We start from the raw sequence: 24,413 nt of genomic DNA, 5'->3' as shown, positions 1-24,413 counted from the left end.
CCCTTTTTACAAAAATCTGCTCGTATTTATTGTAAAATGAAGATGTCAACTAACTTAGCTAGTTGACATCACCACTTACCCTTTGCGAAAAAAAAGGACTTGTTTTTGTAATCACAAAGCAAGTCCTATGAGAAACCAAATAGTAAATTGAATGAGCTTCTCTGTTATTTCTTTTGCTTCAAAGCATTCCTCTTACATAAGTAAAATTCCATGCTGGACAAGACAACAAAGAGCTCGGTTACACAATCATAATAATTGAGGATTGCCCTAGGATTGTCCTTGGAACAGATGTGCCACAATTTTGATCACTTGATGTTCTCTAGCAAATTTTGTGACAACAAGCATTGTATATGCATCAAGGTAACATATATCAGTTCAACACTTTCTACCCAATATTTGTTAATTGGCAAAGATCATAATATTAGTTATCATCGTGCATGAATGGTACTTTGATCTATATGAGCGGGCAATGTTCGTTTTGGAAACCTAAGAGTAGATGATTTGGGTGCCCCAGAGACCTGCAATATAAACATATTCTGTAGCTACATATCATCCCTTCACCCATAAGTTAGATTCTCATGGCAAACCTCTGTTGATAAAATGGCTGCCAATCACTTGCCCAAGCTTCCAAATATATGCATTTGGTTAGAAAATAGAAATAACCATAAAAATTCTGGAAAAAGATTATCTTTGCTGTTTCCATTGCTCAAGAATTTATATCGTTCGCATGAAACAGTATATAATTCGTCTAAGAAGTTATTAATCTTATTAGCAACCAAGAATATTGGCTAGTAAGCAGAGCCCCAAGCTCATCACGTAATTCCAGACAATTGAATACAAGACAGACCTTTCATATTTGCCTAGTGTTGGAATGATTGTTTCGCTGGAAAAATTCTAATAAATAATTAATGTAATTTGATGGATATCCAATTGGTAAAAATATTGTTTGTTAGTTTATAGCAGAACATGAAGACATTTCGCAACAGAAGAACAGTAGCAGAGGCATATAACTTAGATTATGCAAACAAATTACTAATTGTAAAGGACCAAAATCTGTGAAGATCATGAAGCACTTCAATGAGCTAACAATGTAGACATATAAAGGGAGGTAGCTCATTTATAGATTATTGCATGCATAAGAAGAAGCACTCCAAGTATTTATGGTCTCAGTTGAGATATCCAAGTTGGTTAGCATATTGTTGCACAAGCGATAAGTCTTAGGCTCAAGTGCATTAGTGTATTGTTGGTTAGTACATTGTGAGCGTCATGTACATCATTCGATGAAATGGAAATTACTTTAAAAAAAAAAAAGAATTTATGAAGATTATTCACTTTTCACATTTTGAGATTTATTTTTAGCAGTACCTTATCAAGAAATTGTTCCAGCATCTCAGATGAGTTGATGGTTTTGAGTCTTTTGACAGATGGGGCCCAAAATATAGAATTAACTTATCCTAATATTTTCTCTTTGAGATTTGTACTAATCATCCATGAAAAACTTGATATAACTAGACTAGGATATTTTTGTGGGTGGCAGATGACATGAGGTGGAAGGGGGCAGTAGTAGGTTCCGGTCATAGATGCCAAAATGGTGGTAGCCACATGCATAAAGCTGACATTTGATAATCAAATTACTCTCATGTATCTTTTGTAGTCACTAATTCCAAATTAATTGGAATGATATTCCAAAAACCATGGCAGCAAGAAATAGACCTCTATTACACCTGAAAGCAATAAATTAAAATTTAGTTATTACTTACTATCTTCGTGAATTTATTGCAAATGCAAAACTTGATTTCTGTAACACTATGGACAATTTCCCTTCCTGTGATTAATAATGATGCTCCAGAATATGAAAAGGCATACTGCAATAATTGACAAAATACATAGTTCCACCTTTTTATCAAATTGTCAACAACCAAAAACCTGCACATATTATCACTTCTTTATATTATTAAGTCCTCAATATTATTTAGAATAAGAAAAAAAATATTAAATCCCCAATGAAAAAACTAATTACATGGCCAATCTCAACAGTACATGCATCATCTCATGTTGATAAATCCTCGCCTAAACAAAATGTAAAAGAATTTATTATAATGCTGACTAAATTTCTAGTGTGAACATAGAGAGGCATTAATTACTTTGACTGACTACCATGTCCTACAACATTCATCTTTGATTCTAATGTACAAAAGAAGAATCAGATACACATGCACACACACATAGGAGGAGAGAGAGAGAGAGAGAGAACTGTTTTGAATAGAATGCAAAAGATGTTAATACCTGTAGGTGTAGAACATCAGCCAAGGGTCTTTTCTTTAAATGTGGAACGGTCAACAATTGAGATGGTGTTTGCCCAAAATATGCAATCTGGTCTTGGGTAGCACGTCTTTGTACCTATATGTGATTTTGAAGAGGCATTTAAGCAACCATCACAAAGGAAAACAAATCAAACCAGCACCATTAAGACTTACTGGGTCTTCGATTTTGTCGATATCAATTGTCCCTTCGTATGTAATATAGAAAAAAACATTATTTGCTTCCACAGCTTCATTACCACGCTGCTTGTATCTGAAATACCAACTAGTCAGCATAAATAAAAAACAAAGATGACAAGGAAAATACAGAAGCAAACACTTCAGTAAATACTAGACTCTCTATTATGTATCACTGGAGAACTAAGAAATTTAGAAACTGAAACATCTTGGAAAAAAGTCAGAGCAAGAGTCAGAAAAGTCTTCAGGACCAACAAAAGGGCGAAGCCTATTGTATATATAAAGTGCCATTAAAAGGGCTAGTGTAAGCACTTATTTCAGGACTACTGCTTATTGATGGTACTTAGAACCCGAAAAACCTGTCATTCCAGATTTGTGATGTTTAAGGCTCATATTGGTTGGTCCCTATAAGTATATGATGTGACGCACATTCTAAAATTGGCATGGAACCTCCTAAGATATCACGGCTTCATGCCAGTCAATTATCACACAAGGAATCCTGGTGATCTTGAACAACAGGAAATTATGAAAAAGAGCACAGGCAGTAAACGTAGAACTGCATCAAGCATAAAACTGAGGAGGTGTCTGCTTGAACAACATACCCAAAAATGAGGTCAATCCACTCATGTAAGTGAGAAGATACATGCTCACTTTCAAGAGCCATATGATGCTTATGGATGAAATCAACAGGGCTATCAGCCCAAGGAGGTAATTTCACAGAATCTGCAGCAAACGAATCAAGTTGAATTTCACTACTTTGCAGAGTGCGTCATTTGGCATGAACGCTTGGAGAAGTAAAGCACTTACCCAATTTTCCTCCAAGTTGAGTTGTACCAAAATCAATGGAATTCACATTGACTAGTACCTCAGGGAGGTAAAACATTTCTGGAACCTAACAGTAACAACAAATTGAAAAAAAAAGAAAGATAGCTCAGATGCACAAAGGCTTATAAACTTTGGACCACAGGGAGAAATACTAACAAATATAGAAGAAAAGATTAATATTTCATGCACATAAATAGATTACCAACTCTTTCACATCACTCATATCTTCAAGTACACCATCCCAAGTACCACTAATATCAGAAAACATACGATCAGCATGGTCAAATTTGCCACCTTGTAGTTGAATAGAAAGAGTGGTAAATGGCTCCACTCTAACAAGGTAATACAAAACCTGAAAAGCATTCAACAAAGGATGGAAATGAGGTACACAAATACTTTCTTTCTCATACTTATAATTTAAAATATGGTCAACAGAGAAATTACAAAAAAAATAAAGAATTTTCAATTAATATTTTAATCATACAGCAGAATTTAGACTATATATGAAAAATTACGACACACTGACTTTCAAGGGTTGACCAACATGTAAGCCATAAAAATGCACTAACATTAGGCAGGTACAACTTAAATTTCACTGAAATCTGTTGGTAAAGACATATCTTCTGCAATATATCCTATGAACCTAACTACCTTAAAAAAATCAAATATCCTTCAACTGAATGATCCTAATATATATGAGATTTGTGCTTATTTTATTATTTCTTCTAATATATGAACAATTTCAGACTTATAAAACCTTTATGATGATATAAATCTAAAAACTACAAACTATTTTTTGTGTCCATGTCATCTTATCAGCAGAACAAAAACTACAAAATAATGTGTCCGTGTCATCCATGCCAAACATTGTAACTGGTCCTTCAAATCTTATCACATGTTCACAAGTAGCTGAAATCTTGAAAGAGTGAATGACTTTCTGTCTAGCTTAATTGGCATAAAAGGCTCACCCAAGATAAAAACTATTCTCCTTTAACACAGATAAATTTCTTATAAAGAATTCTTACTGATAGTTCAAGGATGAAAGCATCACAAAACATGAGGAAGAACAGCTGGGACACAATTGATTGTTAGAAAAAAGAAGACCAGAGAGGGGAAGTTGATGGAAATGTAGAAGAAAGTGATTAAGCAGACTTGCCAGCAAAACCACCTCTTACATTCAGCCTTTTCTTTACTGATTGAGGCAGCAATACCCCTGCAAAGTCTCCCCACCCAAATTAAAAAGAATTGGCAAGTCAATTTCAGCTTGACAACAAGAATCTTTTTTATGGACAGGGTGATTCTTTTCTCTTTGATGCTGCTTGATGTTTAGACGACCTTAAGTAGAAAAAGGATAAAAAAAAAATCTAGATCTATAGCAAGGAAGGGCTTAGAAGTAGGTAGCAACACAGATTAAATGCTTTCTTAACAATTTTACTTGATAGAGAAATAACTCAGAATCAAGGTCTTTAATTTTTCCCAGTTCGGCCAGTAACAAACTTCTATGACTAATTTGACTAGATAAGTTTGCATTGTTGAAGATATGAATATTGTTATTTACTGGTCCAACAACCAGGAACTGGACTGCTTAAAACTACACGGTCCAATACAGTTTGCTTAAAAGGGTTCATTTTTAAGTGTGATGCTCTGGCTTGCGAGGAGTCAAGCTACCTAGGGCTAGTGAGGAGTCGTGATGATTTACTTATAGGGTTTTTATTTATCACGATGCTATGGCCAGCGAGCATTGGGGCTCGCAAGGAGTCATGCGACTCCTTGGAAGTTTCCTCTTCACTGTCGCTGCATGCATGCCTGCCACTGCCCCCTCCGATACAGCTCTTCCTACACCACTGCCTCTTCTTCTTCCTTCTTTCGTTTGCTTCTTCTTCTTCCTTCATCCTCCTCTTCTTCCTTCTTCCTACTCCCTTTTCCTTCTTTTCTTTTCCTTCTTCTTCCCCTGTTTCCCTGTCTCAGCAGTACTGCAATATATTCCAGTGTCGGTATGCCAGAAGGGACTGTAACCACACCAGTCTGGCTATAGACTAGCATGAGGCCGATACCCAAAATTGAAAACCTGGCTCGGAATGCAACTAGATACTAACAAATAAAAGGCAAAACTACTTTTACAATTTGGGCAACAACACAAATAAAAGCTACTTTATCCAAGACATCTATGAAGTACAAGCTGCAGCCTCTTATGAAGTGTGGGATTGATTCCATTTTAAAACCATTCAAAATGAGAAAGATAGGCTGATTTCCCTAGCTGTCTTACCCTTTTGCTGGTTCTAGAAATAGAGAAATGTCTTCCCATTGTATATATGTAAATGAAATAGAAAGAAGGTATGTCAATCCAGGCTGCACCATTACATTCTAAAGCCAACCAGCAGTGCGAACACTTCACTGTATTGTTCACCTTCTTTATTGCCCTATTTTGGAATTGGAAGTGCTAGGGAGTTTGCTTAATCATCCATTAGAAGTTCACTGTCAACTCTTGGGGGAGTTTTAGTCCCTCTTGTTTGTAGCAGTTTTCACCTTCGTATTAGTACCAGGAGTCCCTATCTCTTTTGCAGACAGTTCCCTTGTTTTGCCTTCTGAGCAGTTTGAATTGGATTCCTTCTGCCATCTTCCTAATACCTTTCTATGGCAATCAACACGAGCTAATAAGGCACGGTCAACATGAAATAATTATTCATGGAATAACTAGAACTGGAGAAGCTTGAAGCTTTCAGGTAAAATTATTACCCTGAACCAAGAGACTACAAAGATCAATGATAGGAGAAACACTTGGGATCTTACAGTTTACTGCATAACGTCAGCTAAGTAAACCTCAGTGATTAATGAATGAAACCAAAATGCAGTGCAGTAGCTTTTTAGTTAGAATGGCACATGTGGATTCTCTAAAGCTTTTACCTAACAGTTCAACATACAAAATTTAAGACATTCAAACTTCATTAGCAATCAATGCATGGTTGAGATGAAAGATAATGCATACATAAAAAATAAAGGTACAAAATCTGCATGTTCAAATTTTATACTACAACAAAGACAAGGAAACAAAGGGTGCATATGCATATCACAAGACAAGATAACCATATGAGAGCCAAATAATGAATGGGAATGGAATCACAGGAAAAAAGAAAAACAAATAAAATATAAGTTACCGTTCCCGCACTAGAATAATGAGAGCCATAGTGGAATTTGGGGATGACAGGATCATCAAAACTGGAGTACCTCTCTTGGAACTTCTTTAGTCTTTCAGGATTTAACGCTCCAACAGGCTGCAACATTGAGTGTATTTTAGTCCTTCACATAGCACTAATTTCAAACAAAAGGAAACAAAATCCAGAAAGATAAATAACTAATCTACCTTTGAAAGATCTCTGTATGTTGCAGGATCCTCAAGATCCAGTGTCTTAGAAGAATAATCTGCTAGAATCCAGGGGAAAACAGGATACTGCAGTGGGCAACAAATATCATAAATTCACTAAAAGAATGATTAAAAGCAGTTCTTAAAACACTTCAGAAATTTGACCTGTGTGATGTCATTGTAACTCCGCCCAGCCAGGGTGTTTAGTTCCATTAGATACTCAAAATTGCTAATCTGCATGAAAGTGTAATTGCAGAACATAACTTTAATGCATACACACTACTGAAACCAAGTCAAGAAACATAAATATATCTAATAAATAATTTTACCTCCCAGCGTGCCCAACGTTCCGTGAGCTGAGTTCTTTTAAGAATTTGTTCAGGCCTCTGGAATCATAAATGTAGAACAGTAAGCCATAATGACCACAATATCACAAGTAGTAAATATTTCAGAAGCAAGCAGCACACATACTTGTGTAGCAAGATAGACGTTGTTTAAATGAGGAGGACGAGATTGAACGATTGCACGATAAGCATTTTTGCGCCCTTCAGTACTCTGTAATAAACCAAACATAGCCAGAACATGATCCTTATAGCAAGATCAATTCTAATACATATTAAAATTAGAGAGAAAAAATAATATTACCATAAAATCAAAAAAAAAGTTTGAACGATCAACCATGAACAGTTCTAAAGCACTCCTTCTAAGAAGATATCTGCAGGAAAAAGAAATGAAAAATACTGTAAATATGCTAAAAGCTTCTAGAACATAGAAGCTACAAGTCTAGAAATTTTGCAACTTAAATATAGATCAAACAGCAAAGAGTAAAGCATATATACATCAACCAAAAAGTGGGAAACACATTCAACTGTCTCTAGCATGGATTAGATACCATGGTAATGAAGCCAGATACATGCTGCACTTACAGCTCTGGTGCTGAATCAGATTGTGAATTAATGTAAACCAGTCTGGTGTACAGCAAACCCATAAAAACTTTTTTTTGGCAATAATCTGATTGGCTTTGATTGGATTAAGCCCAAATAATTCTATAAAAAAAGAATCAGTCAAGGCTTGTTTGAACACATCAGGCTAAGGCATTTCTCACAATCCCTTTCTGTTCCTAGGATGCAACAAATCAGTGGTGACAAAAAATAAAAAAGAAGACAAAGTGGAGGAGAGAGATGACGGATATGCAGCCTCAACACATCAAGGTAGACAAAGAAAGAAGGTTAGTACAATTTCTTTTGCACTCCATTTTTTATTTTCCCTGATTAGAAATTCAGCACAACATCCACCAGAAGGTTATTTTCACTCTATTCGTATGATAGGGAACCGATACATACAGGTACCAATATGAAGATTTAATTCCTTGATACAGCAAAGAGCAGGATGTAATTAGAAGATAATCAGTAGTCATGGAGGACATAGAATAACGAAAAAAAATTTCTTGCCAACAACCATTTAAGCAGTTTCATATTAATAAATCTATAAAATAAACAATTATTTTACTACAATAGAAACGACCTCTTCGACTTCTGAAAAGTGCAATCAAGACACCAATTTTTTGCATCTACATTCAGTCACTCTTCATGAGTCAAAAGTTCTCACCGTAAAACATCTAAAACAACCTTCTAAAGTGCACTTTCGCCAATATCTAACTCATTTCCAATAGTAATTCTATACAAAATGCAATCAGCATTGGATAATCTTAATTAGACTACTATATATACCAAGTTTTGTTGTCTCGAACCGACCAGCCATATCAGTCCTTGGACAGACCGGTACCGGTCGATCGATTGAACTAGTTATATACATCATGAACAGTACAATTTCCTGAATAATAAATAGTTCCATCAAGAATCTCGCCCATCACATATATAAGGAAATTCTATTAGAAATTTTCAATTTGTTCACAGTTACCACTACATAGAAGGGCTTGTTCAAACATCTATAACAAATCATGAGATCCAACTACATATTTCATCAAGGAAGATGCAAATAATCCAAAAACAAGAAAGCAATAACAAATGATAAATACGTATAAAACGCATGACAAAGATAAAATAAAACAGAAAATCACATACCTTCTGCTAAACATTTGATGAATAGATGAGATCAACCAGCTTCGATCCTTCTCCTGCTCATTACATTGACTAGAAGCACCCACCCCATCCTCTAAGGAAGCATCACTGGTTCGTTCATCTATAATGAAATTAATTCTCTTGGTCGTTACCTAAAAATCAGATTCAGAAGTATTACATGTAACTTACAGCATATTAATGGTCAACAACATTACCAAAAATGCTGCAAGATATGTAAAGATCTCAACGCTAAGAACCAAGGATAAGAAATAACAACCAGATAAATTAATATAGAAGTTCTCATCTGAAGTGTTGATACACTATCAGGTTTAAGGCAACATAATTTGGAATTTAGATAGAACTATGACTATGATAAAACATTATCTAGAGGGAGAAAAAGAAACTATAAAAAAATGGAATAGATACAGAAAACACAACAATCTGAAACTTCAAGCACTAGTCCAGATGGCATGCTTTTCAGAATTCTGTCCTCGGACAATAAGAAAGCTTCAGGGATAAAACATTGGACAGAGCAGAAATATCTATATACATTTACATATGCATAAGTACTTGGCCAGCATATATCCATAGAATATGGAAAAAAATAGATGAACCACCAAAGGTTGCATAAGTTGACCCTGTTAGACCTGCATTGTCGGGAACCTCATGTGCCCTTGTGTCTAACTAGAGCATAATTTGGGAGGAAATGAGGAGGTCAAGATTCACCAACTGTGTAGCTTTGGTAAATTAAGATTATGTATGTGATAACCCAAATGCAGCCATTATCCTAAAGCTATGACAAACGAACCCATCTCATATTATTAGTAGATTGATTGAGTCATATATACAATTAAAATTTTAAATTACTTCAAAGTGTGGAACTGCTGGGATATTGCAACCTCCTGTCTCACATGTCAATTAATGCAGAATATATAACCCTAAATAATCCTCTAGATTTTGCAAGAATATCCAAACTGCAACCAACTACACTTGCACATATCCTTAATGGTCCTACACTCCTACTCCAAGAATAATTGAGTAACAGAAATATAGACAAGATAGAGATCTTGAAGCTAAGTAGAAACAGCATTTTAACACCAGGACTTTTGACCATAATGAATATTTGAGTCTGCAGCAACAATTCCTAGAGCAGTCAATATCAAAGCATAATGCCTCAAGTTGATTATACCTGGAAGGTTCCTCGCACAACCTTTAGTGGCCGAACCATTAGCGATGGAAGTTCAGCAATAATTCTTTCATCAGATTCACTAGGCACATAACCAGGGGAATCCACAAAAGTGGACTGAACCAAACTATGATCATTAGAAGTTCCAGAACTTCTAGGATCTATTGAACCCTTTTCAGTAGTGAAAGATTCTTTCTGTTGATTATTGTTATTGCTCTCACTAATTGCAGTATCCATTTGCTCATCATCCTCATTTCTTTCTTCCAAAGATATTGCCTCTGCCATTATCATGGAAGCATTGGAAGCGAAGTTTTTACTTAGTGAAGCATCTTGATTATTTTCTTCATGTACATTTGATTCTTCACCAAGTTTGATTTGCAATCGATCTTCATAATCAGCAGCTGCACCTAGATGGTCAGAACCATTATAGTCTCTTTTCAAGTATTGTCTCATCCTAGAAGAACTTTCTGTGAAATCCAACTTCCAAAAGACCTGCATATTGAAAAAAATAATGCAACATTATATCATGTTTTCAGAGGGACAAAAAAGTCGCCTGCTAAAATCACAATAGTAATGAATATTTTATATCTGACGATAAATGATATTAAATAAAACATGCAGTACAATTTTAAAGAGAAGAGATCAACGAGATCATTAAAGTCTAGGAAACTTGATGGGACATACATGCTTAGGGTTACATAGGGAGTCTCCAAAAGGTCCAAAAAGTCCACTCATCTCTATCAAACGGTGAAGAAGTTTTCTCCATGCCCGATTACCAATGGATAAGTGGTGCTTATCCAATATCTCAACTTGTAGTCGCCTATCCATCTGCAAGTCCACGAATTTTAGTACACAATGCAATTGTGAAGTACATCTCATGAATTAGCAGTAAAGTCATACCTCACCCCGCTGCATGTTTCTTGCTAAAGCAAAACTTCCTACAAGCACTGCAACATATTTATATGAGAGTGCAGAGAAGTCTCTCCCTGAAACTGTTTTTGAATCAACTGATTGAAGGCATTCATTCCAAGCAGCACCCATGGCTTCAGAAATATTCCATCGCTTGGCACGCTCAGAATCACTTTGACTTCTCCTTTGTGCTGAAGTAGCCATTGCTACAGCACAAAGACCTCTTCCAGAACCTATCTTAGCATTTCGTTCGAGATCACGTGCAGCAGCCAAAGCAGCAGCTTTTGCAGCTGCTTTGTCTTTTGGGACAGGTGGAGACTTGTTTGCTGTTTCAGGAGGCTTTTGAAAGCTTGAAAAGGTATGTAGTCTAGTTTGCCTTCGCTCAAATAGGGACGTATCACGCCTAAGCGGTGTATTTTTAATAGGTGTTACAACAACTTCCCCACCAGCAGCACCAGCAGCAATCATTGCTAGTGCCATTGCAGCAGGAGGTGATGCAAAAGCAGCAGCCCAACCAGGTGACATCATTGAAACAGCAGCCTGCAATGACATTAGTTGCTTCAGTACCAATTATGCAAAATATGAATTTAAAAAGAGTAGCCTAATAAATGTAATTGACTAGGACAGTCATGCAGTGCAAACTGAAAATTTTATAATTAGTTTCCTCAAAATTTTATTTACAAATTGAATCTCAGGCTTCTAAGTATGAGAATTCGGTACAGCTAACAAAAGCACCTCAAGAGGCAGTGCATCAGCAGCCAAAGCCCGATCATCGACAATGAGGGGATTTTGACCATCCGAGGAAGTAAATTCATGTATACCAGCCAAAAGTGGTCGCCAACGCCTGAGAATAGCAACAAAAGGTGGCAAAATGGCTTCGACGTACTGTTTTCTGACAGGTTTTCTATCCCTTCCAATGGCATTCCAGACCTGCACCATTAGAATTTAAATAGAATGGTACTTTTGTTTGAGAGCAAAATTGTATGTGTACTCACAATGTGAAAAAACAATAACTGACAAAACAAAAAGTCAAGGAAAATTGATGCTAATAAATACATAGTAAGCATGGAACTTTAGTTGAACAATATCCTAATCTAAACATCAGATACACCTCATATCCTGCCCATCTAATTACAAATTCTTCAAATAATAACTTGTATCAAGGCAAATTCAGTACTATTTTTGACAAAAAACTGCAGGCATTATACAGCATCAAAGATACTCTTATCGTATACCATTTACCGTTAGTAACTTTTATCCATCAAACACTTGAGGAAGCACCGATAATGCACATAGGTAGAGTATGGAAATCGAACTACAAGGATAACTCCCTATAAAACCAAAAGTAATAATGAGAAGCTCTAATTAATAAACACTTCAATGATAGACAAATCTATTGAAACACTGGATTAAGAGAGGAGCAAGTAATCTGCAGATTAGTATTTTAGTAGTACCCGGTACAGTATAGACACAAGAAACTATAGTCAGATTTAAAATGTGGACCACAAATTTACTAGCACAGAAATGCAGTAAAATAGAGAGCTTTTGCTGACCTCTGAAAACAAAATGCAAGATGCAACCAAAACCCTCTGTCTCTTGGATTCAGATATTGGCATGTTCAGTATTGGTGCAAGTACACTGCAAAGAAAAGAATCTATTAGCACAAATTGTCTAAACAAGAAACACGAGAGAGAGCATTATGTATATTTATACCTGATATCACAAAACATCACGTAGGTAAAGTGGTAAAGGCCCACTTCATCAAGATATAGTGTCAACTTAATAAACATCTCAGATCATTTATGTGTGAAGATATATTTATATTAGTAAATACTTCTTGATAAATTCATCTCCAGTATTTTCATTGTTATATTTCATACCATATTTTATCATTTATTCAATTTCATGATCTTTAAAAGTTAGATATTTTTATGAATATGAAGGTAAAAGAACCAATAATTTTATTTTCATAAAATTTATCTTATATTTTTAAAATAATTTGGATGATTTTATATACACACAGTACTTTAATAACTTTCCCGACGAATCACAATCCTACTGATCTACTGACCCATCCAATCTGGATATTATTGTGATCCCAATCCCTGGACCAATTTTACAAACTATGACTACAGATACACATTCCATAGACAACCATAGGATTCCTCAAATCATGATCAATAAAAATGGTCATTATGAGAGGCCAAAAGATAATTCCCAAAAAAAGAACATGGATAGAAATCATCAATTGAAGAAGTACCAACAAAAAAAAGTCCAACAACATAACTTCTGCAAATCACAGGATGGCATGGTACCATACAACACCGTGCCATGTCTATACCAAATTTAACATGCAAAGACTCTTTAATATGCAACATAATTTTATGCAAGGTATGCAATTTCAAATAATACCATCCGATACGGGAGGTACATACCGGTCCGTCAGCTTACCGGTAAACGGACCGCCCGTTATGGACGGAACGATATATATATATATATATATAAACGAGGCGATGTCGCATCGCCTCGGCAACGTCGCCCCGCGTGGGAGAAGGAAAGGCCGACATCGCCTTTTATAAAAAAAATATATATATAAATATATACATAATCTTTTATATATAAATTATATATATATATATATATATCGAACGGTATATTGTTCGGTATACAGTTTCGTACCATACCAAGCGAACGTCGAAACTTCGATACGGTACGAAATTGCATACCTTGACTTTATGTACCAAGATATGACAGATACTGAGTCCATAATACTGCAATATGATTTCAAGCTTCTTTAAAACATTACCACATAATTGAGGCATCATATGCGTAGTGTCATGGAAAATAATTTCAATTTATAGAAAAAAGTTGACAATTAATTTTTTGGCACAAGAACTAAGCAAAAATGCTACTCTTTTCACGTAAGCAAGTCATAGTAACCTACTAGGAAAATGCAATCCAATAAATGGTTTAAATCATATTAGAAATTTTAAAAAATGAACATCGAGCATCAAATGATAGATATATTGCATCTAACATCAACTGTATAGTTTATGCTTTATAGGTTTCTATACCATCAAATATACTAATATAGTACCATAAGTTCTAAATATTCGCTAAAGTTTCACTACAGAATGAAACAAATCAACAGTTGGTGCAAATGCCGATAATCATATCCACTAAATTTACATTCAGATACTGAAAAGGCTATTGATTCACTTCAGATCACAAATTGTTACAAAATCATCTAATCCCAAACCACCCCATCACAAAGATCCAACGTAAACTACTCCCCTGCTCGTAAATATATGCATTTTGTCAGGTTTCCTTTTTTATTATTCCAGATATATTTTCATCCATCTCTTCAGTTGTTATTTTGGATCGTGTTTAGAGGCATATATTTAGTTGTATTTTTATCTTTTGGTCCCACATGATCAACCCTATACTGATTATAAATCGGGAAGACAGAATACTTAGCAATTAAGAGTCATGTTTATAAAGTTCTGGATGTGTATTTAATTGATGGGACTCATTTACTAGGCACCCTTTGGATACATTGGATTTTGTGTGATTCAAAGGTTTCCAAGAAAAGCACTCTTCACTCATAATTCATCTTAATTTTCACTACATCATATATTGCAAGCCCTAGAGGTTGAATCTTGGAACTCGTTTTCTATTTATGCAATAAAGTTGAAATATGTTAACTCCTAATAGGTCAATTCTCCTCAACCTGGATAGTACCATGATAGTATGGTCATATACCATCAATGATATGATAAAGTCATTCTCAAGGACCTACCAAATCATAGAAAAAGGCAACAAGAGTATAAAGGTCTCAAACAATTAAATCCTGTAGTAAGACTAACAAGTTAGCCAATTATCTCATACTAAACAAAGATTTCATTGACCTTAACAATGTGAATTTATTTTACATGTTAAAAGATATGTATTATATACAAGAATAACAGAAATAATATCTTAAGAAACCATACCTCCAAAGAAGTGCTGAGCGGGGTTTCCTTGCTGGCAAACGATTGCTACTATCAAATGGCATGAGGTTCCCACTACGATAAATTAATCCTTCAGAAATGCCGTCCTTAATGCTAATGTTCCTCATAAATATGTCATCTTCACCGTTGTCATCCTCCCTCATTGCTGCAAGAACCATCCGGAGCATGCATAAAAATGGCTGATCACTGTCCAACAACTGGTAAAGTGCTGTCATTCCTCCCATTCCAGTTCCAGATCCACCACCAATACCGAGACCACCGCCAATTCCAGATTCATCCAACAGAAGTGCTTGAAGCATCGCTATGGATTTCTTCATTAATGGAAGTTCAATCCAGTTTCCATTTGAGTCTTTTTCCAGAACAGCATTCCAAGATTCCCAGCCACTTCCTCCACCACCAAAAGCTGTTGCTTTTGAGGGAAGGCCAACACCATACCACAACCTACTCCTGTACTTCCAACCCTCCAATAGATCTAAAGCACAGCTACCATAAGATACAAATGCACATCGAACAGATTCATAAGGTTCCGCTGCAGCAGCTGCCGTAAGGCGCTCCATAATTGCTGCAGAAATTTGTCCGTTTGCATCAGCCATAGAAGCAAGAACCTGATTAGGAACAAAATGCCATAATCAAATGAAATAGTTCAGATAGAATTTGGTAATAGATAACATTGATGCATACGCAGTTGAGATAGAACAAGCAAAACAAACATAACTCTGTAATGGAAGGCTGTAAAAGAACTAGTTCTTAACACATTCAAATAGGAATATCAGGTCATACAAAGCCTACAACCACATTTTGAACATAAGCTGTAAGCTAAGCATTGAATTGAGACCATTAGCAATCAGTTCTCAATGCGCTAAAACATATTTACAAATTTTTGAACCATCTAGTCTCCTCATGGCCTCTGTTCTCAAGCACTCATTGTTTGTCCTAATGGCAACAAAATGAATTACTATAGCTTCCTATTCTTTTTCTTACCTTTTCTTTTCATTTTTCCCACTTCATTTCTTGAACTCCTTCTCCAACTAATTTTGCATTTTCCTTCTTTTTTATATGATCAGCTTGATCTTCATTCTTTCTTCTTCCTTTTTCCTTCATCAATCTCCTCCTCATGATTTGCTCCTAAGAAATGGGTATAGGTCACTAGGGAATATCGGAAGGTTACAGATCACCATCACAAACAGGCCTCCAGGAAGCAATCTAATACCATTATGAAGTTGAAAAGTTGTGTCAAAAGCAAAAACATGGAGAAATTGTTTTTTAAGTTGATCAACAAGATCAAAATGTACAAATGACTTATTACATGAAGAAAGTAATCAACATGTCTTTTGCATCCACCTTGCATGTTAGGGTCTATAGCGCATATCATCCAGCCATTGCTTGCAAAGATCATAACAAATGGTTTGGAACTAAACTTACAAAATTATCTCAACCAAAAAGTGTATTAAAATAAAGAAGAAATATTGAATATGAATCCAGCACATCAAAATATGAAACAAGAATATACAGTAGTGTGCATACATCAAGGGGAAGACCTCCGGCATCACTGGACAATGATGACCTCTTCGAGGGAATATTATCCACAGGTTCACTACCAGTTCTACCTATAGAATTTGTGCGACTAATAGTAGCTGAGGTCAAAGAAGCAGGGGACCCAATGCTGTCAGCTGCACGGGCTGAAACAAATAGCTGTCCTTGAAAACGTAAATGATCTTCTACAAGCATCAGAATAACAATTGCATTTTCAGCCAAAGCAACTGAAAGATGTGCAGCATTTTCTGCTTCTGCTTTAGCTTCTAGTGGTGACAAGCCCTCAGCAGCAACACCAGCAGCCGCTGCTGCAATAATTTGAGTCTGCCGGAAAGACAAGCTGGGTGAAGTAATTAAAGTGACAATTTTGCAATTTCTAGTGACATCAACAAGATGAGTTATGAAAACAAGGCTTCAGCATTTCTTCCAAAATAACAGCAACGAGATACAGTTTGCATAAACCGAATGAGTAAAGCATTAAATTTCACTATCAATAACAATAGAATACTAACATAGTAGTATAGCAGAAAGGATATAGAGAAGAGAACCAGAAATAAGAAAGTGTGTAACATAGAAATGAGATCTAAAACACTAACCTTATTGAAAGAAAATTAGCACAATCTTAGAACTCATTGAAAAATTATGACACATTCTATATGAAAAGCAAAACAAAAAAAAATGGTCCAAAGAAAAGCCAAACTAAGAAAAGATTTGTGGACATTCTAGGGCCGCCATAGAAAAAAACACAAGCATAAGCTTCACCCGCTTTCTCCTTACCCTCCAATGAATGGTACCAACTCATACTGATTGTTGGCACATCAAGGTCCATGCCAGTCCAGCTGTGGACCATATAAGCTCAGAACCTAGATATTAAACCTTGCTTCAAATATCAACTTCAGAATTCAGCAGAACCAACCAATAAATCATCACAATTTTCTTTTGTTGCACAGCCCAAAACCTCTTCATCTTCTGCAAGTGTAGTGCTTCTCTTCCTCAAGCATGAGTGTCCATCCTTTACAGAAGTATATATACATTGATAAAGCAGGCAGTCATGAGATCCAGGTATGTTACTTTCTTTCTAAAATCTAGTTTGATTTTGCAATCACTCAGAATAAAAAGTTGGTACTTAAGGTTTCTTCTCTCAAATTTTATAAGAATAATGGATAGCTATAGTTGGGTGATCTATCCATGCAAGTATCTTTGGTGATTAATCTTGTTGATCTAATATCCCTAATTTGATCTGATTTTCTTCTATATTTTTCCCTTTTTCTGACCACCAAATACCAAGATGTTTCAAGTGTTTCACACAGAGAGCCATCACTCACCAGAAAAATCTCATATCTAAAGTTGAACAGAAAGACCTGCCACCCAGACCACACACAGAGAGAGACTGCATGAGAGAGACAAGAGACAAGGAGGATGAGGAGCAGGATAAGGCATGGATGCTGAGGAGACAAACCACGAGAAGAAAAAAGGATGTGGCGTACATGGCAGGGAGGAGGTTGTGATGGCAGGGAAAAGAGAGATAATAATAAATAAGAATAATAAGGAAAAAGTTGCGGAAGCTGTTAAAAATGTTTAAAAAAGAGTTGATGGCATTAGTTTGGCACTGATCTGCTTACTGCTCATTAAGTTCCCAAAGCCCCATATGATAAATTTACACAGCAGTACATCCTGTACTAGACAGATGCAGAAGAAATAGCCCAGTTTGCATCCCGGGTGGTTGTTAAACCAGTAAATCCCAAACCATACAGAAGTTATTTTAATCCATGAGAATGACAAACTCATATCACCAACTGAAGATTCTAAACCTGATTAGAAATCAGTCACCAAATATTAATGCACATGCTGTGAGAATGGACAATCATCAAAGTAATACAGGTAAGAATCATGTCATTTTTTGCTGTTTAAAATAATAATAAAGCTAAAATCTCTTCAAGGCTTAAAAGATAGATGACTTAGCAAGCTTAAACACTCATTCAGTGGTTTAAGGAAACAACAGGGAATAAAATGACAATTATCTGCCAATTTATATTCTCCACATAATATAGATATCAAGATAATGTGAGTAGAGAGAAACGTTTGACTTAAAGTTTATATTCAATACTCACATCCAGAAAATTGTCCAGTTAATAAATACAACAATTTCATAAGTCAGTCAAGCAATTCATAGAGAATATTAAAAAATTCACTTTAAAGAATCAAATATTACCTGAACTAGAAGCTCCCTAGCTGCAAAATCTAGCAAGCCACCCAATAGCCTTCTTTTAAAGATAGGCAGGGACTCTTCACGTCTTCAAGTATAAAACAAAGTTAATAAGAGATATTGCAAATAGAGCTCAAATAGTTCCATAAACAATCCACTATTCTACGGTTATATTCAAAAAATGAACTTATAGATATATTATGTGAAAAAACTATTTATTCATGAAAACAAGACCCCCTAATCTCAGTGGGAGCATACCCTAATTTGACACAAATACACAGCTCTCCTGTTAACCAATTTATACATATAGTCAGGTATATTAAAACCAGGTTCATGTATTTCTGGTTGAAAGAAAGACAAAAGAAAAGATGCCAGCATTTAATTAAACATGTCAAAGTTTTCTAGATCTGCATTTTCTCAAAACCAAAAGTGACAAAAAATTTGTATAAAAGCAAATCTGTTACGTTCGATTATAAGATAAAAATTTCACAGTAATAACAGCTACCTGACTCGTTGGTCACCTGTACTAGATCCCCCAACCATTGACAGCCATTCTGCACAATGAATGGTAGATTCTATGTCCTGGAAAGGAGAAAGAAGAAATGCGATATATATGAACTATAAGTTAGGAATGAATCCAAAGAAAATTCCACCATAAACAAAGCATATTTGTCACCAAAGAAAAAAGAGTTCATCAAGGTAACAGATTAGAAAGTTACAAGTGCATGAGTTCTTCCAAGAAAAGCTTAGAAACTTCAAGAAGAGTAAAGTGCATAATCTTGCACTAAAGGCAACCAACTTGATACATTACGGTTGCATCTCTAACTTACCTGCTTAATCTCAAGGCAGGGACAATGAATCACCAATTGATACCAAACATGGATTATAAGAGATAAAAGTATATGCATCAATCTTGAACATGTAAAGCTATAATGCCTCAATAGCATCCACAAAATGCACATACAAGTATACAACATAACTATATTTCTCAGTTAATATTCAGCTTTTTCAACATAGACTTGTCTTTTCCACCTCACTTGCATAGAATAATTTTGACTGTAAACTTAAATTTACAAGCTAGTTTCTTAGGCAAGTTGGGGATGCATCAAGGTTGATTTTATGCCATCTATAATAAAGAAATATACCTATTCAATAAAAAAATGGTACCAAGACTCTCATATCTATCAGCATATATAATTATTACTACTGACAGACCTACTATTAGATACGCTTGACCTTTTTACACCTTTCTGGGAAATGAAACAGGATAGCGAACCTCAAATATGCAAACAAATTTAAATAATTTCAACATGAACTTTGTAAAGATATGCTAGACATGACCGGACAATAGACCTTTAAATTTATCAAACGAAGACACTACTTGCTTCACTCTAATATAGACCTAATGGCATTGGGTCCCATAATATTTCATGCAAGAATTTAAATACTGGTCAGACAGGCATGTACCTACAGATTTTAAAATATATAGCTTGATACCACAACAATATGTACTGACTGGTACAAGTTGGTTTACCTTCTGGTGTGCCAATATAGTACCAATTTCATAGATTACCAAAGCTGGTATTCAACCAACATTTGAATCCTTGATTTGGTTTTCAGGAAAGCTAAACCGCACTCCTCTTCCAAACCATATATGCACAGGCAACCATAAGCAATGTGATGTAACTTGCCAATGGCATATGTTATTTTCAGATGTTTATCTGAATAAGATCTGCTGATGGTGCTTAAATTCTTGATTCAACTCATGTCATTTGTCATTTTTCTAGACATTTCTCTCCTACCACATGCAGGTAGCTCATCAACTAAGCTCCAAGTCATTACTACTACTAGCTCAATAAGTCACAGAGCATATTCAACATTGAAATGGCCAATTAAATGTGTCATTGAATATTTTCTGCATGACTGATCTCAACCGACTATAAAACACATTGTCATGCACTCCTTAAAGAAGGAACACTTAGTCTAGTTATGAAAAATATACAAAAGAAATGAGCAGTGAAACAAAGTTGATCAGTGAAGAAACATTACCTTCCATCCATCTTTTCGGCGCATTGAATGTTCTAACATGATTATGAGAAAGTTATGTATGAGGTCCTCTAGCTCACCAAGACTTACACCATTGGAGTCTTTATTTGAACCCATCTGCAAAAGTCATGGTCAAATAACTCAAAAACATCACAACCTCAAGGACAGCATCTGAAAAGCTACATAGCATCAAGAAAGTATAAATAAACATAAGCATGAGCTTGCCTCTGACCAACAAGATAACTTGTATGCCTTAGCAAATGTTGCACAGAGGAACTATTTAAGGATGCAAAGGTACCTCATAATTTGATATTAAGACCTCCAACAACCACTCTGGCCATTCTGCCATGCTAGTGAGACTACTTCTATTTTCTGGATGACTGCAAGCCAGAAAAAGAAGATCCTGAAATGGCATGAAATGACAATCTCAGACCACATGCTGCATCATAAATAAAAGGATGTGTCTGCAAAGAACATATAAATATACAATATAACCAAAAATATATGGAAGGAAATGATTATATTTGAGCTATAACATATGAAATTATATGAGGGTAGAGAATTAAGTCTTCCTACTAAAAGTGGTTTACAATTTCCATTATCATTCTTGCCTTGATATCCTGAAAAGAGCGTGTGACCTGGAACAACTGACAATGAATGAATATGTGACGTGATCTAAAATATAAAATTATCACTATTTCCAGAAATTCAAAGACCATGGCGAAGCAAGAAAAAACCAGCTATACCAACAATTTAGTATTTATTTTTTATTCCTATATATAGTTATTAACTTTACCAAGAAGTTGATCCTTATCTAAGAAAAATAACTAAAGATTGCTATATATAAAAAAGATTATCCCCAAGTTGCACCAAATGAGCAATTATAATATACACAGTAAGCCCTCGAAGAGAAGAAACTGAACCTCAATTAAATGAAGGAATGACATACAAGGACTGCCATTTCGGGTACCAGACCCATATTGGTCCCTGGATTGGACCAGTACCAAGACATGATACACTCCTAAGTGTCAAAAGGAGAAAAGGACAAGACAATTGAAGGAAGAAAGAAGAAGAGGAGGTAGCGGAGGAAGGAGACGAAGAACAGGAAGAGAAAGGAAGAAGAGAAAACGATGGAGGAAGACGAGGAAGAAGTAGAGGAGGCGGTGGAGGAAGAGGAGAAGAGGCGTGTACTCAGTAGGCCGGCGATGTGTTGCAGAGATCAGATGATGCACATCAAAGAATCTCGTGATGGTTTCTATGCGAGTGCGAGAGGCAATTAGGGCAAAGATGTGCAAGCAGTCGCTTTTTTATTATATATAGGCAGACTGAACCACCTGAAATGGGGGCGATCCGCATATCAACTCATGCTCACACCAGTACATACCAACCTTTTTATACCAGTCAAAGTGAAATAGCATTCCCTAATGAAATAAACTTTGAACATAATGCCAATGAAATAGCAACGCATTAACAATCCTACCTACTAATGTTAGCTTGCAGCTCAGTATGTAATTTTAAGACCTATAAGCTAGCAAACTTCTCACTGCCTAACCCAATCAGCTCGGTATTGTACTCAGCGATTTCAATAGGCGCTCGGGCGCTCGCCTAGGCGCTCGGGTGAGGCGAGGCGAGGCCCGAGCGCCTCGCTTCATGTCCAAGCACCTCACTTCAAAGAGGCGCTGCCTAGGCACTCTCCCGAGCCCAGGCTCCGAGCGCTTCAGGCAAGCGCCCAGGTTAAATCAGGCGACCGAACCAGTGTTTTACGTTTGATTTGGTCTCCGGTGCTTCAATTGGTTCAATTGAACCAACTAAAGCACCGATATCAGCCTCCCAACATCCCTTTTGCGACTTCCCCAACCCTAACCCTGCTCGTCGCTGCCACTGTCGCCACTCCCACTGCTCGCTGCTACTACTACTGCTGCAGCTGCTCACTGCTACCGCTGCCACCATCGTTGCTCGTCGCTCCCGCTGTCGCCGATATCGCTGTCGCTGCCACTATCACTGCTCGTCGCTCCCGCTACTACCGCTGTCGCTGCCACTATCGCCGCTCGCCTCTCCCACTCCCACTGCTCGCTGCTACCTCTTCTCACATCGACTCGATAGTATACTGTTAACAGTATATTAACAGTATACTGTTAACTGTATACTAGTAATAGTATTTTTTATTTATTAGATTAATAATATATTATTTTGATTTTAATACTGCTAATTTTTATTTATTTAAAATTATTGTTATTGTTTTGAATTTTGAGATTTTTTTGTTGTTAATGTGATATTGTGATTTTGTAAGATTTTTTTAATTTAATATCATATTTTTATTTAAATAATTAGATTTATTAATTATATTATATATTTTTATATTGTAGCGCCTCGCTTCGCTCGAGCGAGCGCTTGGGCAAGCGCCTAACGCCTCGAGCATTTCTGGACCTTGGCGCCTAGTACTTTTTAAATTACTGATTGTACTAACTCCAACCTCCAACCACAATGATCAAATAATTATTTAGGTTTATAATTAATCAATTTCATCAATATGTAGTTTTAGCAACACAATATCTCTTGTTGCACTAGCTCAATCTTCGTTTCTTTATCTTTAATCATATATCAAACCTGACGGTAGAAAATTAATGACCTAAATTTAAACTTGGCATCAGTGATTTAAAAAGGCGCACAGGCACTCAAGTGAGGCGAGGCAAGGCCCGAGTGCCACACATAGTAATCGGGCGATACACTTCAATGAAGCATTGTTTGGACACTCGCCTGAACCCAAGCGTCGAGCGCCTCGGGCGAGCACCTAGTTGAAGCAAACGGGTGACAAGCAAATTGGCAAAAGAAGCAAAAAGCAAGAGGGTCGGTGATATCATCTTAATGTTATCCTTTAAGAATCTTATAGTTCATACATTAAATGTAATAGGCCCTCTTGTTCGAGTCCTACGATTGATAGATAATTAAAAGAAGTCTGCAATGAGATATATTCATAAGGCTATGGATAGAGCAAAGGAAATTATTCAAAAGACTTTTAATAAAAATGAAGAAAAGTATAAGAACATATTTGCAAACATAGACGAAAGATAGAATCATCAACTTTATCGTTTATTACATGCAGCGGGATATTATTTAAACCCATAATTCTTTTGTAAGAACACCTCCATTGAGTTTGATGCAAAAGTTATAAATGGGTTATATAAGTGCATTGAAAAATTGGTTCCAAACCTTGAGGTGCAAAGTAAGATCATACGTGAATTATCTTTACATAAGAATATCGATGGTCATTTTAGAATTCCAATGGCAATTCGATCTAGGACTACATCCCTAAGTATTTATAAATTTATATAATTAATTTCATCTATCATATATTATTGCTAATAATAAAGTTAAATTTTATAGCTGAATGAAGTCTATTTAAAAATTTCACCCTGAGCTTACAATAATTGACTATCAAAATTCTTAGTTTGACTTGTAGTATTACGGGTCATGAGCAAAATTGGAGTATCTTTAAATATGTAATGATCACAAAATATTTTTGTTTTAATTAATCTATTCTTTTTTAGATAGATGTATTAATATATTTTAAATTATATGACATGATAGATTCACATAAAGAGAAAAAATTGGTTGGAGAGTATCAATGATTACACGATCTAGTTTATATAAAATATAATCCAGCATTGAAGTCTCGTCATGATTTGTAAAATAATATTGATCCAATCTCATTACAAGACATTGATGATTCAAATGAGTGGTTGATAGGAGAAATTGGT

The 24,413-nt window shown here is 35.8% G+C and overlaps 1 protein-coding gene across 1 annotated transcript in view; it reads right to left on the bottom strand.

Annotated features, from left to right (window-relative positions):
* LOC103970353 (BEACH domain-containing protein C2) overlaps positions 1 to 24,413 on the bottom strand; it is a 41,207-nt gene that overhangs the window by 3,857 nt on the left and 12,937 nt on the right. The window contains exons 5-27 of the mRNA XM_009384103.3: positions 20,954 to 21,058; positions 20,659 to 20,772; positions 19,115 to 19,191; positions 18,616 to 18,697; positions 16,395 to 16,727; positions 14,853 to 15,475; positions 12,414 to 12,498; positions 11,596 to 11,790; positions 10,852 to 11,400; positions 10,636 to 10,779; positions 9,955 to 10,443; positions 8,769 to 8,917; positions 7,330 to 7,399; positions 7,156 to 7,239; positions 7,014 to 7,070; positions 6,850 to 6,918; positions 6,685 to 6,771; positions 6,479 to 6,595; positions 3,526 to 3,675; positions 3,306 to 3,390; positions 3,101 to 3,221; positions 2,478 to 2,574; positions 2,287 to 2,400 (exon numbers count right to left, since the gene is read on the bottom strand). Coding sequence (XP_009382378.2) covers positions 2,287 to 2,400; positions 2,478 to 2,574; positions 3,101 to 3,221; positions 3,306 to 3,390; positions 3,526 to 3,675; positions 6,479 to 6,595; positions 6,685 to 6,771; positions 6,850 to 6,918; positions 7,014 to 7,070; positions 7,156 to 7,239; positions 7,330 to 7,399; positions 8,769 to 8,917; positions 9,955 to 10,443; positions 10,636 to 10,779; positions 10,852 to 11,400; positions 11,596 to 11,790; positions 12,414 to 12,498; positions 14,853 to 15,475; positions 16,395 to 16,727; positions 18,616 to 18,697; positions 19,115 to 19,191; positions 20,659 to 20,772; positions 20,954 to 21,058 — 3,996 coding nt within the window. The remainder of the gene's footprint in view (positions 1 to 2,286; positions 2,401 to 2,477; positions 2,575 to 3,100; positions 3,222 to 3,305; positions 3,391 to 3,525; positions 3,676 to 6,478; positions 6,596 to 6,684; positions 6,772 to 6,849; positions 6,919 to 7,013; positions 7,071 to 7,155; positions 7,240 to 7,329; positions 7,400 to 8,768; positions 8,918 to 9,954; positions 10,444 to 10,635; positions 10,780 to 10,851; positions 11,401 to 11,595; positions 11,791 to 12,413; positions 12,499 to 14,852; positions 15,476 to 16,394; positions 16,728 to 18,615; positions 18,698 to 19,114; positions 19,192 to 20,658; positions 20,773 to 20,953; positions 21,059 to 24,413) is intronic.

This window comes from Musa acuminata, chromosome BXJ1-11 (assembly GCF_036884655.1).
Source record: "Musa acuminata AAA Group cultivar baxijiao chromosome BXJ1-11, Cavendish_Baxijiao_AAA, whole genome shotgun sequence".
NCBI lineage: Eukaryota > Viridiplantae > Streptophyta > Magnoliopsida > Zingiberales > Musaceae > Musa > Musa acuminata.
The sequence above is the reverse complement of the archived record's forward strand: the minus strand, read 5'-3'. Positions and strand labels throughout refer to the sequence as shown.